Source organism: Amblyomma maculatum, chromosome 3 (assembly GCF_055883805.1).
Source record: "Amblyomma maculatum isolate TAMU_Amacu chromosome 3, ASM5588380v1, whole genome shotgun sequence".
NCBI classification, from domain to species: Eukaryota; Metazoa; Arthropoda; class Arachnida; order Ixodida; family Ixodidae; genus Amblyomma; species Amblyomma maculatum.
The window spans coordinates 188,486,815-188,502,595 of NC_139346.1; the positions used below are offsets into that span (position 1 = coordinate 188,486,815).

General features: G+C 45.0%; 1 protein-coding gene across 7 annotated transcripts in view; it reads left to right on the forward strand.

The window, feature by feature from the left end:
- LOC146197217 (uncharacterized) overlaps nt 1–15,781 on the forward strand; it is a 129,869-nt gene that overhangs the window by 41,298 nt on the left and 72,790 nt on the right. For 5 of the 7 annotated variants that reach the window (XM_084599009.1, XM_084599013.1, XM_084599011.1 and 2 more), the window contains exon 2: nt 159–449. In XM_084599009.1, the coding sequence (XP_084455135.1) occupies nt 159–449 (291 nt within the window). Of the gene's footprint in view, nt 1–158; nt 450–15,781 lie in introns of those variants that run through there. The other 2 variants (XM_084599014.1, XM_084599016.1) reach the window with 1 other exon arrangement.

A 15,781-nucleotide genomic window follows, 5' to 3' on the forward strand; every position in this document is an offset into this window, starting at 1 on the left:
CTTTCATTTAATAACTTCCAATCAAAAACCTTTGTCCGAATGGACCTTTTCGTTTATATCTTCAATGTCTGAACTTTCTCTACCCCGCGATACATCAGTGGTATCAGTGGTGGTGCCGCGATATAGATGCTAACGCAACTCTGATGTATGCTCCGCAGGTTCTAGTGGCCCTGGCAACGTCCTTCATACTGGCCTCGCCGTGCTGCACGACAAGCCCTGCTTTTGCACCGCGTCTCCGGATAAAGAAGAATCTTCCCCTGCGTGCGCATTGTTGGAAGGTCCGTCTGTCATCGATGCTGTTCTCAGTTCACCACACGTGTTCATCGGATCTGGGACTGCAGCTTGGTGGACTACTTAAGCCGGCCACATCTCTCGACCGCACTTTCAGTGGACATGAGAGGAGCCATCGCGGCACCATGGCTAACGCAACTCTGCTGTATGCTCCGCAGGTTAGTATTTTATTCTCTTCGTGTCAAGAAACCAGACAATCGGTTTCTGTTACTACTCCCATGTCCGCGGGCGCTGTTCGTCACCTTCAGTGAATGTGTTGCCGTGACGCGTGCACTGCTTCTTTGTTGCGGCGATATTGAAAGCAATTCCGGCCCACCCAAGCTGCGCTCCGACAGCTTAAATACAAATGACGAGACAGATACTGATCCCGAAGAGTCTGTTAGCTATGCTTAACCGCGTCAACAACCGGACCTTAGGATTGACTAAAAGCCAAAGCCAGCTCTTCGCAGAAGCTAAAATCATCAAAGACAATCAGGCATTACTGGAAAGCAAAAGATAAGATGCGTTTAATCGCCTCGACGTTCTCGAATCGACAGCTAAGATTCTTTATACTATACATAGAACCTGAGCAGGTTTCAAATAAGGACACCACCAACCGTCTGACATCAGATAACGCAGCACTGCAGTCTCGTTTGGATAGTCTGGAAGACCATTCGCGAAGAAATTTGTTCGTGCATGGCATTCCTGATGCACGCGAATCATGGAATGGGACTGAAGAAAAAAAAAAAAAAAAACATGCTGCTTTGTCAGACCTATTAGGCGGAGAATCCATACTAATAAGTATTGAACGTGCCCATGGTCTTGGCACTTTTTCATCGTCGAAGTGTCTCCCCATTATTACTATCAAATTTTCTTTCTTCAAAGATAACATGAAGGTATTGGACCTGCATTCAAGGCTGCCGACGTGAATCTTTCCGTATCAAAAGATTTTTCCCCAGCCACCCGTTTAGCACGCAAGAAATTAACAGGATTCGCGAAGAGCTTGCCGCAGTCATCAAACTACCACCTGCGACATAAGTTAATTGGTCGTTAATAAAAGATGCTGCGTCTTTGATTCAGAATCCGATAGCATTGAGGAACTGCAAGCCCAATCTTTTGTCGAAAGCACTCTGAATCGCCCTCTCCCCTAGGATGAAAACATTAACAGTAAGCGAAGGAAGCCTATATAGCATGGCACGACGGGAAGTGGACTACCTTTATCACCGTCACATACACATCCGTTCTGCTGGCGAATGCTAGAAGCATTCGTGATAAACGCGAATCATTTGCTTCAGCTGTCGACACGTGAGAGGCTGATATCCCAGTAACCGAAACATGGCTTCATTCTAACGTTCATGACAATGAGATATTTGACGATTTATTCCGGTTCTCAGTTTGATCAGGAGGTGGTACCATGCTAGCTAGCTATATCTAAAGCTATAACATCATATCACATTTCAGTGCAAACTAGCCATGAATCCATTAGGACACGCGTGAAAATGAGCCACAAAAAATACTTGTTTGGCGTATGTTATCGACTTTCCAATTACTCGTTGACGTTCACATCTGAACTACAGACGCGCTCAACTTTGTTGCGCTACACTCCGCAGCTCCTATATTTTTACTAGGCAATTTCAACTTATCTGATCTCGCATGGTCTTCCGAACTAATTTCAAAAAGATTTCCTTTGTAAAAATGTAACGAGTTTTTAGACCTCTGCTCACTTTTTTTCCCTTCCTCAGTTGGTACCACAACCAAACCGAATATCTGGTTCTTCTGCCAACATTTTAGATTTAGTATTAACATCGCATTCCGATCTTGTCTCAAACTTAGCCTGCCTTCTCGGTCTACCATTCGCTTGTCTCTTCTAGTCTTAACAGTCCAACCGTCATATAACGATAAAAAGGTCAAGCGAATTCTCCATTATAGTAAAGCTCACTTTCAGGCCGCCAACGACGAACTTTCTTCTTTTCTCGGCGTATTTCTTGCAGAATTTGATCGCCGAAGAACGGAAACGAATTGGGCATATTCACCGCTAGTGTTAAGGAACTTATTGAAAGCTGTATCCCTCTACGCACCATTACAACGCATGCAAAGGCACTGTGGTACTAATGGACACTTAAAGAGGCTTTCTAATAGAAACGTTTTTACCGTACTGCCAAAGAAGTCTATTTCAAAATGGGAGGCCTATCATGCAGCCAATAGCGCGATGTATCGCGCAATGAAAAATGCCAAGGCTCATTTTCTACAGTACACCTTGCCTAACATGCTCGCAAATGATCAAAAAGAAAAAAAAAAGTGTTGGCATGTCATTATTCATCGATAGAGATCGTTCAAACTTTTTGATGTAAACGGTTCTGCTATTGCAGATACTGATTGCCCTAAGGTACTAAAAGAAAAATTTTGCGACAATTTTTTTTTCTTCAACCATCACGTTGCCCTCAGTGAATCATTGCCGTTTTTCAGTGACGGATGCAGTGATCAAGCTCGAAGGTATTCAAAAATTAATATACAGTCTTAAATTGTCTACAAGCCGCGGCGCTGATTTGGTTAACGTCAAGTTCCTGAAGAGCACGAAACTTTATTCAACTATTCCCTCTAAAATATTTCAGCAGCGATCGAGACGTCTGTGCTTCAGACTGAGTAGACGGTCAGGAAGGTGGTTAGGCCTGTCTTGCATGTCTTGTATATTAATGCAATCAACTTTCTGGAATCTAACTCCTCCTTCACTGACACTCAACATGACTTTTGTATAAGTCATTCTTATGTGAGACACAACTCCCTACTTTCACGAAGAAACTTCATACTATTCTTTATCGTCGCTCATGCGCGGATTGCATCTTTCTAGACTTTTCTAAGGCTTTTGAGAAAGTGTGTCATAAGCTATTCCTTGTCAAACTTAGCAAGCTCAATATTCACCCAAATATATTAAGGCTCGAATATTTCTTTTGCAGTCGCACACAATTTTTAGTAGCGAATAACCTTCATTTGTCATTTTCAGTCGTTCATTCTGGGGTTCCTCAGGGGTCCGTCTTAGGCCCTCTTTTGTTTCTCTCTCTCTCTCTCTGACACACACGCACACGCACACGCACACGCACACACACACACACACACACACACACACACACATACACACACACATACACATACACACACACATACACACACACATACACACACACATACACACACACATGCACACACACATACATACACACACATGCACACACACATACACACACGCACACACGCACACATGCGCACACACGCGCACACACGCACACACGCACACACACACGCACACGCACACGCACACGCACACACACACACACACACACACAATTCTATGTGTGTGTGTGAAATTAATGGCCTTGACGGCGATTAAATCTTGCGAAAAGATCTTAATGGAATTTGCGACTGGTGCGCCACATGGTCAATAAAATTCATCATCAGCCTGACCATACCCACTGCAGGGCGAAGGCCTCTCCCATATTTCTCCCAATCAAATTAAACGTCACTAAATGTAAAGCATTGCGTATCTTGCACGTTTCGACTCATCCCATTTCTTGCGACCTTGACATTGCACTGGAAAAGGTGACATCATACCGTTATCAAGGAATCCACATAACAAGTGATCTGGCATCAATTCCATAATTAAAAATGCCAATCGCGCCCTTGGTTATCTTCGTCGTAACTTCTCTGCTCACAAACTTTTCTTTTGTAAATCGTTAGTTCGCATTAAGTTAGAATATGCTATGTCCATTTTGAGTCCCACCGCGGATAACCATATCACTGATAACTCTTTTCGCTGCGTCCTTCAGGACTACAAACGCACTGCTAGCGAACGTCCATGAAAGACACATAGCAGTTAACGTCCCTTGCTTCTCGTCGTAAGTACGCTCGTCTTTGTTTATTTCACAAAATAATGTATCATAACGCCATCCTGCGTAGCGATCTTGTGCCCCCTTCATCGTATATATCATCACGAATTATCCAGAAATATGGCGCAATAAACACAATGATGCAGCACCAACTTGCCCCTCAAGCTGTTATTTTGTCGTCACGAATTAATCATTGTCATAAGAATGTGCAGCAGATTCTTCCATTCCACGGACAGTAAAGGACTGGAACCACCTTCCCGGGCCTATACTGCCTCCGTCACCGGTCATCAAATTTTTTTGTACTGCTTTAGCTAAAATTGTATGAGTAGCAACATAAACACCCTGTAAACAAGCTTCTTGTTTGTATCCACTCCCCTCTTCAATTTCCTGCCTTAAGGGTAAAAATAAATAAAACAGCCGCGAGCGATGGTGGTGACGTAAAAATCAAGTCTACGTCACATGAGGGATGAAAACAAAAGCTATATAATCGTTCCTCTGTCGTTTGAAATCACTAGAACGCAAAAGTGGTCAATTCAAGTCGTTTGACACTGGTCGTTTCGTAGTCACTTGCAGATGATGAGTCATGCCTAGTCATTTTACTCATTTCCAGTTAGTTGCGGTCATTTCAAGTCGTCGTTTTGCATATTGGTCGTTCCGTAGTCATGCCTAGTTATTGTAATCATCACTCATCGCTAAGCACATTTACTCGTTTCTAGTCAGTTGCGATCATTGATGTCCTTTGACATATTGGTCGTTTCGTAGTCATGTCATGCCTGGTCATTGTCATTACCACTCATAGCTAAGCATTTTTACTCATTTCCAATCAGTGGCGCTCATTTCACGTCGTTTGACGTATTGGTCGTTTCGTAGTCATCAGCAGTCATGAGTCCTGCCTAGTCACTGTAGTCGTTACCACTCACCGTAAGTATATTTACTCGTTTCCATTCAGTTGCGGTCATTACAAGTTATTTTGGCATACTGGTCATTACAAGTCATTATTTTATTAATCATCATTAGTCATAATTGCATTAGCCGTTCAATCTATCGATGTCTAACTTTTATTCATTGCCAATCATGATGAATCGTTTTAATTATGAATCTCCCTCCACACAAGTCCGCTGTTTGCGAGCGACATATCAGCGTACAGATGCAACGCATAGCTCCCGCGCTGATTTTCGCTCCATGAGCCCAGAAAGGAAAAATGCCGCCAAACTTTGGTTTCTATGCTACTCCAACCGGATAAGTTCGCATCCAGATAAATTTGAACCCAGGCGCAACGGCCCTTTCGACGACCGCCACTCCTGGCCCTACGGGGCTGGGACGGTAGGCCAACACCGCTTGCGGCGGGGGCTAGCCAGCCACCAAATTTGTATCTGTTGTGGACCGTCATTGCACCCGCCATTGCTTCGGTGGTGGACGACGGCTGTTGTTGCGGCACGCGTCTCTCTCCCTCATCTTTTTCTTTCTTCTCTGCTTTCTCCTGTCCGCACGAGTCAGCGGAGGTGGCTCAGCTACAGAGCCGGTAGCAGGCCCGCGCGTTTACAGTCACAACAACAACGTTCGGATTCTGTCAACGCATAACACTGCTGCTTTTGCTTTTCGGCTTACGCAGCGAGCTTGGCCTCCTATTGCCTCTTTTGTACTGCCACCGGTAGGACGCTCCGACCCGCAGATAGGCATTTGGACGCACTCTGATGGTCATCCGAGGGCAACAAAGAACCCCACCCGCGCCACTTGGCAACAGTACTAGTACCTACGTCGGACCTTTTCTTGAACAGATAGCATGGCAAATGCATTCTCCTGACCCTTAAAATGAGGCCATTTGGCACTTTTTCTTGCTCAAAATATTACGGTGATTGCAGTCGCCTTCTCCCATCCTTCAGACTCCGACGATCCTCGGGTTTCTGACCGACTCCGTTAGGTCGTCATCTTGGGAGCACGGCTTCGGGACCTTCCGGCCGGCCTCCCGACATGTTGCCGCTAAGCCTAGCGTCACTGCGGGGTCGGCACAAACTCGGCGATAAAATCTCGAAAATTAAACTCACCATTATAAATTTGGTACCCACGTTATCCACGCAACTTCCGATGCACGAATATACCGCTTGTTCGAGGCTTAAATGACATTTACCGCTACTACAATCGAAACAGGCGGAGCCGACGTGGTGCAGGTCGATACCGAAAAGAGCACTATGTAAACGAACAATGTGCAACAGTCGCACACGCAGTATCGGACAGTCCCACTGCAGAAGACGAATGCGCTTAGCAGAGACGAGCATTTTCATTTCTGTGCGTCCTGGACGACATATTCATGCACCTCAAAACATTTGCCCGTCACAGTGCAACCGTCGGGAGGTCGCGAAGTATTTATCACGGTGAAATGAGAAGCGACTGCGCATATTTTAAGACGTAATGATAAACTTCCCACATCATGCATGAACGCGTATTAAGAGTACTCACGAGCCGACTTTCCTGGGCGTCTTGCTGGCCGCTGAAATGAAAGGTTATAATGGTCGCGTTACAATATATTGATCTTCTGTAGATAGCGCTGTCACCAACGAATTAAACTTACCGCAAGATCAAATCGAAGTGCCTCTCCTTCCAAAGTATTGCGAAATCCTTGAAACGAACACTCTCTACTGTTTTGAAATTTCTTTGCAGCGCTTTCATGTCATTGGCAAAGCCAGCGGCTATCATTCTTAAATATGTCATTTTTTACTTTTATCGTGGTCTTTGTTTCGTCAAATTGCAGCGGAGCCGACGCGAACAACCGTCGCGACGGTGCAAAACGGAGAGCGCCTACTAGCCTACTAGCCCCTGAATAGCCACGAATTAGATGCTAGCGCCAAGTGTTCCTTCAGTTACGCCCTGCAGGCTTGAATCCGAACTGTGGACTGAACCATTGAGGCGCGGGGTGGCAGGAGGGAGGGACCGCTTGCACATCGAAACGCGCGGGAGGTTGGACGGGGCAACGTTACTGGTCGGGGAGAGTGGAGAAAGATGCCAGGTTTTTGTTGTTGTGGCTGTAGGAAGAAGGAAAAGAAAATGCACGGCCCTGCTACTGGCCCTGTACCTGCGCCACCTCCGCTGATTGATTTATAGGAAGGGAAAAAAAAAACTGATTGAATTATAGGAAGGGAAATGCGCGGTAACTGTCACTTGTTTTCTGTGGACACCTCAACCGCGCCGCAAGGGAAGGGAGGAAGGCGGGAGTGAAAGTGGAAAGAGGAGCCGTAGTGGAGGGCTACGGAGTAATTTCGACCACCTGGGAATATCTAACGTGCGCTGACATCGCACAGCACACGGACGCCTCTTCGTTTCGCCTCCATCGAAACGCAGCCGCCGAGGTCGGGTTCGAACCCGGGTGCTCCGGCACAGTAGTCGGGCGTCTTACCACTGCACTCAGGCGGGGCTTATAGGGAGGGAAAGGCGCGGTAACTGTCTCACTTGTTTTCTGTGGACACCTCAACTGCGCCGTAAGGGAAGGGAGAAAGGTGGGAGTGAAAGAGGAAAGAGGAGCCGTAGTGGAGGGCTACGGAGTAATTTCGACAACCTGGCGATATTTAACGTGCGCTGACATCGCACGTTAAAGATCCCCAGGTGGTCGAACATGCGTACAGAAGTAGAGAAGAAAGAAAAAGGAGAGAAAGACGCGCGCCGCAACAGCCGTCGTCCACCACCTAAGCGGTGGCGGGTGCAATGATGGCCTACAACAGATAAAAATACGGTGGCTGGCTAGCCCCCGCCGCATGCCGGGTCGACCTACCGTCCCGTAGGGACTGGGACACCAGTCACGGGATCAAGATGAGTTGCAAAGTGGCATAGTATGTTGTACCTTGAAATTCATTATATCAAAGATGACTTAGAAAAGTGATGTATGGCATATCTACAGAAAAACATCAGTAAAGAGGTATGTGATATTACGCACCGAAATTTTGCGAACATTGTCGATTTTTACTCATAGCGCGCCCTGCAGGGGTGGTACAGTGGTAAGACGCCCGACTACTGTGCTGGAGTACCCGGGTTCGAATCCGACCGCGGCGGCTGCGTTTTGGAGGCGACGCTGTGCGATGTTAAAGATCCCCAGGTGGTCAAAATTCCTCAGTAGCCCTCCACTACGGCTCCCCTTTCTCTCTTTCCACTTTAACTCCCATCTTCATCCCTTCCCATACGCGCGGTTCAGGTGTCCACAGAAACAAGTGTGACAGATACTGCGCCTTTCCCTTCCTGTCAACCAATTATTATTATACTCATAGCGTACAGTCCTAAGCTGCCACATTATCAAGTCACCAATAGTAAGCGACCATTACCAAGCCATGTACGAGTGTGCCTGCATGGACTAGGAGCAGCCCCCCACCTCAAATAAGCAGTCCACATTGGCAGCTTCCCTCAATTTTATTGTGAAAGCAATACTACAACAGCCAAAGCGAGACCTCAGGTGGCCGCAGCTACGCTGTGAAGAGGCGTAGCTACGGTCTCCTCATAAAAAAAAATCAGCCTTTCATGACATTTGAATTCACATTACCCCTATGCCACGGGCAGGAGCTGCCAACCTGGTCTCACCCCAGCCAGCCAGAACCATTTGCGTTCTCGGTACCCCTACGACATGCAGGCACATCCATACAGCTTGGTTGAAGCGCGACTTTATATGTGGGCTGGCAGCTTACGCTATCGGGTCATACCCTTAAAGGATGAGCTTAAGTGTCCCCAATAATGTAGCACTGATAGAGCGTGATAGGGGGATAATATAGCAGGCAAAAGAAGCTTCTGCCGTTGCTTTCGTGATTCAACTAGAGTTAACAAGAGCTAAACCACAACTAATATTTTAGAGCGCAGCTCTTTGGCGCTCGTTCCTGGGTTTCGCGTCGGCGTCGGCCTCGTAACCAGCGCCTCCCCACTTTCATCCCCCCAGTTCGAGCCGGCGCTTGGCAACCGAAGCCTCGCAGGAAGCGCGGAGCAGCCGGAGAACACAAGGAAAGGAAGGGGAAAGGAAGGGGGTTTGGGGGGGGGGGAGGGGTCGCCGGAGGAAGCGCTAGCAGCGACTGTCTGATGCCGCTGCCGCCGCTAGCGAGTCAAGACAACGTGACCGCGTAGATAATAATAATAATTGGTTCACAGCAAGGGAAAGGCGCAGTATCTGTCACACGAGTTTGTGGACACCTGAACCGCGCCGTAAGGGAAGGGAGGAAGGTTGGTTGGTTTGTGGGGTTTAACGTCCCAAAGCTGGGAGTTAAAGTGTAAAGAGAGAAAGAGGAGCCGCAGTGGAGGGCTACGGAGTAATTTCGACTACTTGGGGATCTTTAACGTGCGCTGACATCGCACAGTACATGGACGCCTCTTCGTTTCGCCTCCATCGAAACGCAGCCGCCGAGGTCGGGTTCGAACCCGGGTATTCCGGACAGTAGTCGGGCGTCTTACCACTGTACCACCCCGGCGGGGCATGACCGCGTAGAAAAACTGATTTATTTTTTATAGGAAGGGAAAGGCGCGGTAACTGTCTCGTTTTCTGTGGACACCGCAACCAAGCCGTAATTGAAGGGAGGAAGGCGAGAGTGAAAGTGGAAAGAGAAAGAGGAGTCGTAGTGGAGGGCTACGGAGTAATTTCGACCACCTGGGGATCTTTAACGTGCGCTGACATCGCACAGCACACGGACGTCTCTTCGTATCCCGTTCCTCTCGCTCGTAACGCGTCCCACGGCTGTGACAACCTCGCGAGGCACTTGTATAGATCTCGTCTTTGAGAATCAAGCATTGGTGTACCAAGTCGAACATATATATCAGTCTATTTCGCCGACCACAAAGCTTCCTTCATGACTGTCAAGAACTGTTAGTGGAGTCTTTGTTAAAGGAATACGTGTGAAAAAAAAAAATTCTGTGATAGCGCATACATGTGTTGCTCGATTTCTTTGCCTCAATCTATCGAAAAGGTGAAACAGCTTATTTGCTGCGCTCAAATTTCGCATTAGGAAGTAACGTAATCGTCGGTAATTTTTTTGCAGCTGCATGTAGTATACTGTTGCATAACACAACCCATTGATGAATAAGTGCTTGGACATATCACGTGCCAGAGGGTTGTAGCAGATTACATTGAATTAAAGGGGATTTGGGTGGGTTACATTGGTTTAAGGTCATTAAGTTGGATTAGGGTGTATTGTCCTTAACTGAGTTGGATTTCGTGTGGATTAGAATTATTATTGTGATTAAGTTGGATTAGGGCAGAGTACATTGGATTAACAATGCTTACGTTGCATTATGGCAAATATAGTTGTATTTGACAAAGTACAGTGATTAAAGATCTCCACGTCTCGATGGAATTTCATAAACAGGTTTGGGGTGCGACCTGATGCTGGTGAACACCTCTGGAAATACACTCCCTCACCAGAACAACATTTGTCCAGCTTGGTGTAGTAATTGGCCGCAACCTCCTATGAATACTCCGGTAAACCTCAGATCCTCAGTCTCCAGCGACTGCAGAGCAACTGACCACAGTGATGGTCAGACCTGTGGGTCCATTGCGTCACAGGACGCAATGGACGGTGCTAAGATTGCCTGGTTTCGACAGGCTGCCATTGAAAACTGACCCTGGAAATGTTTAGCACTAGAGCCCTAGCTAGTGAGGCTAGTTCAGCAGCCCTTTCCAAGTAACTAGCGGGCATAAAATGGGACATCATATATGGCTTAGCTAGGTTATGCCAAATGAGGCATATACTGTACTGAAGGGCAAGCATGTATTGTGTTATCAACGCTTGCCGGAGAGGCGAAAACTAGGAGTAGGGTTCCTTAATGATAAGCATATAGCAGGTAACATAAATGGATCCTATAGATTAATAACAGGGTGACAGGCATCATAATTAAGCTTAATAAGTGGTATAAACTGAAGATTTACAGGCCTGCATACCTACATGTAGTCATGATGACCAGTCAGCTGAGATTCTGCCAAGATGTAGAATCGGCAATGGGGAAAGTAACGCAGTGTACTATGTTGATGTATGACTTCAAAGCTAAGGAGGCAAAAAGCAAACATGGTGAACAGGCAATGGGTAATTATAGCCTTCACTCTAGAAATAGCAGGAGGAGTTATTGGTAGAGTTTGCAGAACATAACTTATCAATCGTGAATGCCTTCTTCAGCAAATGGAAGAACTGAAAATGGACATGGAGAAGCCCTAACGAGGATACTGGAAATGAAACTGACTTCATACTGCGTTGTAATGCTGGCATTATGCAAGGTGTTCAGTTCAGGCGTTCAGTCGTGTCCGACTCTTCGTGACCCTATGGACCATGTCACGCCACGCTTTCCGGTCTCTCACTATCTTCTTAACATCACATAGCTTCATCTGCAATGCCTCGAGAATGCCATCTAACCATCGCGTTCACTGCCTACCCCTTCTCCGGCGACCCTCAACCTTTCCCAACATCAAATCTTTCTCCAGCGACTCCTCTCTTCTCATCAGATGACCAAAGTAGCTGAGCTTTAACTTTAGAATTTGACCCTCCAATGAGCAGTCAGGGTTTATGGTCGACAATATCGACTGATTTGATCTTCTGGCAGTCCAAGGAACTCTTAAGTCTTCGCCAGCACCACAATTCAAACGCGTCAATGCCATCTTGCGATGTAGTAATCGCAAGATGGCAAGGTCTCAAAAGTCTCGACTTGAAAAGGGAATGGAACATGTTAGTAAGAAAGTCCATCAACGATTTAGAAGTCAGAGGGAAAGTAGCCGAAATGAGAATCTCACTACAGATACATTCAGCTTTAGCTCAGGAAGACCACTTTGGTGTAGAAACAATGAACAGTAATTTCATAGACATCATTACTGAGTGTGTGGTAGAAGTAGGTGCTGCAATGTTAGAGATCAAGATACCAGTAGACTATATAAGCAGACAAAAGATTTGATTAAGAATCGCCAAAATATGACATCCTCCAACCCAAATGAAAAGATAGAATTGGCACAGCTATCAAAGCTAATCAGCAAGCGCTAACTGTTTGACATAAGAAACTATAATACTACTGTAGAGAAATAAATTCGGGCATGCTGTAAAGAAGAGGAAATCAGGCATAGGTAAAAATCAGATGAATGTTTTAAGAGACAAGGTGAGCAATGTCCTTCCTTAATTATTAACATCGACCAGGCAATCAAAATAGCTGAGGAGTTCTATACTAACCTATACAGTAGCCAAAGTGGTCCGGAAAATAATGAGATTGGCAGTTGTGAAGAGCCATAAGACATTCCGCCAGTAGCGAAGGACGAGGTTAAGAAAGCTTTAGAAGCTATGAGAAAGGGGAAAGCAGTTGGGCAGGATCAGGTAACTACAGCTTTGTTCAAGGATGGTGGGGATATCGTGCTAGAAAAATTGGCCACCCTATACGCAATGCTTCGAAATATTGCTGGTACCAGAATCTTGGAAGAATGCTAACATCTTAATCCATAAGAAGCGGATGCTAAAAACATGAAAAATTCCACGCCAATCAGTTTACTATCTGTTATGTACAAATTTTTACTACAGTGATTACTAACACAACAGGCCAACCTTAAACTTCAATCAACCAAAGGATCAAGCAGGTTTTCTAAAAGCTAGGGTACACTACCACTGATCACATCTACTATATTATCAACCAGGTGATAGCAAAAAAGCTAGGAATACAACCAGCCCCAATACATAGCATTCATTAATTATGAGAAAGCATATGTCTGTTGAAACCTCAACTGTGATTGCAAAATTAGGGTGTAGTTGAACCATATATGAAGGTACAGGAAAATACCACTAGTGGCTGACCGGCATTGATGCTTCTCCATAAATAAAGGTGTTAAGCAAGGAAGCATGACCTTCCAAGAGAAAGCATTCAGATACTTTGAATGGGAGCAGTAAGGAATAAGGGTCGATGGAGAATATCACAGTAATCTGCAATTTGCTGGCGACACTGCGTTGCAACATAACACATGGGGCAAGCTGCTACAAACAATGACCTAGACAGGCAAAACAGAACAGTAGGCATAAACATTCATATGCAGAAGGCTAAGTTAATGTTCAACAGCCTCGGGAAGAATAGCAGTTTCCAATAGGTAGCAAAGCACTGGAAGTGGCAGGCGAATGTCTACTTAGGTCAGGAACCCATAACAGGACCACAAAAGGGAAATAACTAGGAGATAAATATTGGGATGGAGAGTGTTTGGCAAGCACTCGCAGATTACGAGTAACAAGTTACTGTTACCACTAAGAGGAAAATATATATAATAGTTGAATCTTTCCGGTATTCACCTATGGCACTGGCCTTGGCATTTTTCTGTAACTGTTAGGTGTGAAGCGTCATATATTGTCATATAGTGTCGTGTCATATAGTACGTAAGATGTATCACCTGCATAATTTAATATGCCTGCTGTACACCATTTCAGCCTGCGTGGAACCAATTGGCAGTCCGTTTTGCCTAATTTAGACTGTTAAAATGGAGCAACTATTTCAAGTGGAATTGAATGTTTTCCATTTTGGTCTGTCAAGAGGCAGGAAAGCCAACTACAGTTTCGAAGGTTTGACTGGGATCTAGAAATTTGTTCAGTGAGCATATAAGCAGTTTGATGTTATAGGTACTTCCATTCTAAAAAACATGTTACCATAGTGATCAGACAAAGGTGGTGAACTGAGCGCACTGTTTCACAAATACGTATGAAGGAAGCCAATTAATGGTAACTAAGGCCAAAGAAAATCCTAGGAGAATGTTTATTGTACTAGGAGTTGATCAACGAAAATACATCAGTTAACATTGTGTTTTTGCTAAGATAGCAGCCAATGCTCGCAAGTACTTGTGAATTTCAAGCAATATTTATATTATTGCTAATTTGCATGACTTTCCCATTACCAGCTGCACTTAGGAGGTAGTTAGAGAGCTTTTCCACAGAGTAAGAAAATAAAAACTAAGAAAACTGATCAGTTTTTTGTTAAGGAATTATACCATATTTATTGGCTGTCATGTCATGATGCTTTGCCTTTTTCACTGCAGAAAAGCTACCACGGTGGCTGAGTTGCGGGAGAACTGGCCATGATATGCAAGTGTATCCAACATTACTAGCTAGTAATGTTGAGCGTATCAGTTATTACCAGCTATTTTGCATGCCCCCCCCCCCCCCCCCCACACACACACACACTCACACACACTTTACCTTAGGCACAGCCTACTTGTATGCTAGCAAACTATTTGTTGTGTATGTGCTTCACCCTTCTGTAGTTGGGCACTATAGAGAAGCCGTCAGGGCGGATGACCATCACTGTATTTTAGTTTCTGTTATGGGCAGTCGGGCCTCTATGTTTCGGCTTCTTGTAGATGTTTACACTTGTGTAATGAATCCCTAACCAGAAAAATATAAACAAAAGTCAATTTTTTTAATGCACCTGTAGATACTCCGTCACATTGTTCAGTATGGCAAATGAGGAGCCGGGATGTCAGTGGATGACAGCGAAAACATATTGACCCTTACGCTTCTGTGCTGTGCTGCTACCCCAAATTTTAATAAGAACTGGACAATTGCTTTTCTACTGCTGTCCAAAAGAACTTCAGTATACATTTTCCTCCCCTGCATACAAGCACTTAGGCTTGTGTTGTATCACATGTGTCTGCCTTCACCTAGAACCTTCCCACCTTCCATGGTCAACGATGAAAAACAGTGCACACTGAGACATCAGGCTGAATACAGGAGTCTGCATGGTTTCTTTTTTTTACCATGAATCTTTACCAACTATTCAAAACATCTGCTCTTCATTAGCACTTCAACAAGAGAAACATATTGTTATTGAGCCAAGCTTAATTGTCCTTAGCCACTTTCACTAGAAACAAATGTACGAAACCAGCTCATCCATGTCGTGGACTGCAGGGTTAATGCTGACTGTGGAAAGTGTGCTTTCCTTGTCAGCAATTATCAGACATTCTAAAAGAAAAAGACATGTGGACAAACATACTCACTCTTCTAGAAATGAACCAGACCTCGGTTTGAGTGTCATTCATAATACAAACTGTTCTGATGTCTGGACTTAAGCCACAGGTGCAGACTTTGTAGCTACAAAAGGCCAAAATGCAATCAGCAAGAGGATCCTCAGACATCGAGAGGTTGTGGACCAGCACACTTGTGCTATCCTCCGAAATCATGAAAAATACACAAAGCAGGATAACTGCCCATAAGTTGAAACGTTTGGTTGCTGGAGGATAGGTGCAGAAGTTACAGTCCGCGTGCCTGTTACCTTGTCACAAGAGTGCACACAGAGGCATATCACTAGCTGTTTTTATTTTAACAATTGTGCAGTTTTCAAGAAATTCTTGCTGCCGGCAAAAACATGTTGCTGTAATTTGTATGGGTTCAAGGTGTTGTCGCGGTGCCTGCTGACCACAAGCTCAAAAGGCAAGCCCATGTTTATTCAAAGCATTATGCAGTGACTAAAAAAATATGCAGCGCAGAAGTATGCCTCCTTCCGATTAGAAATATGCGTGCACGTGCAGCTGACCTTTTAAGAATCCTCTGGCAGTAAATTCTTTGTTCTTTCAGTGCATGGGATGAGATGGAGATAACTGATAAATTTGGACAGGACTTTTTTAATTAGATGGACTTTTTTCAGTCTTTATTACAGGTTGCAGTTTTTTCATTTTT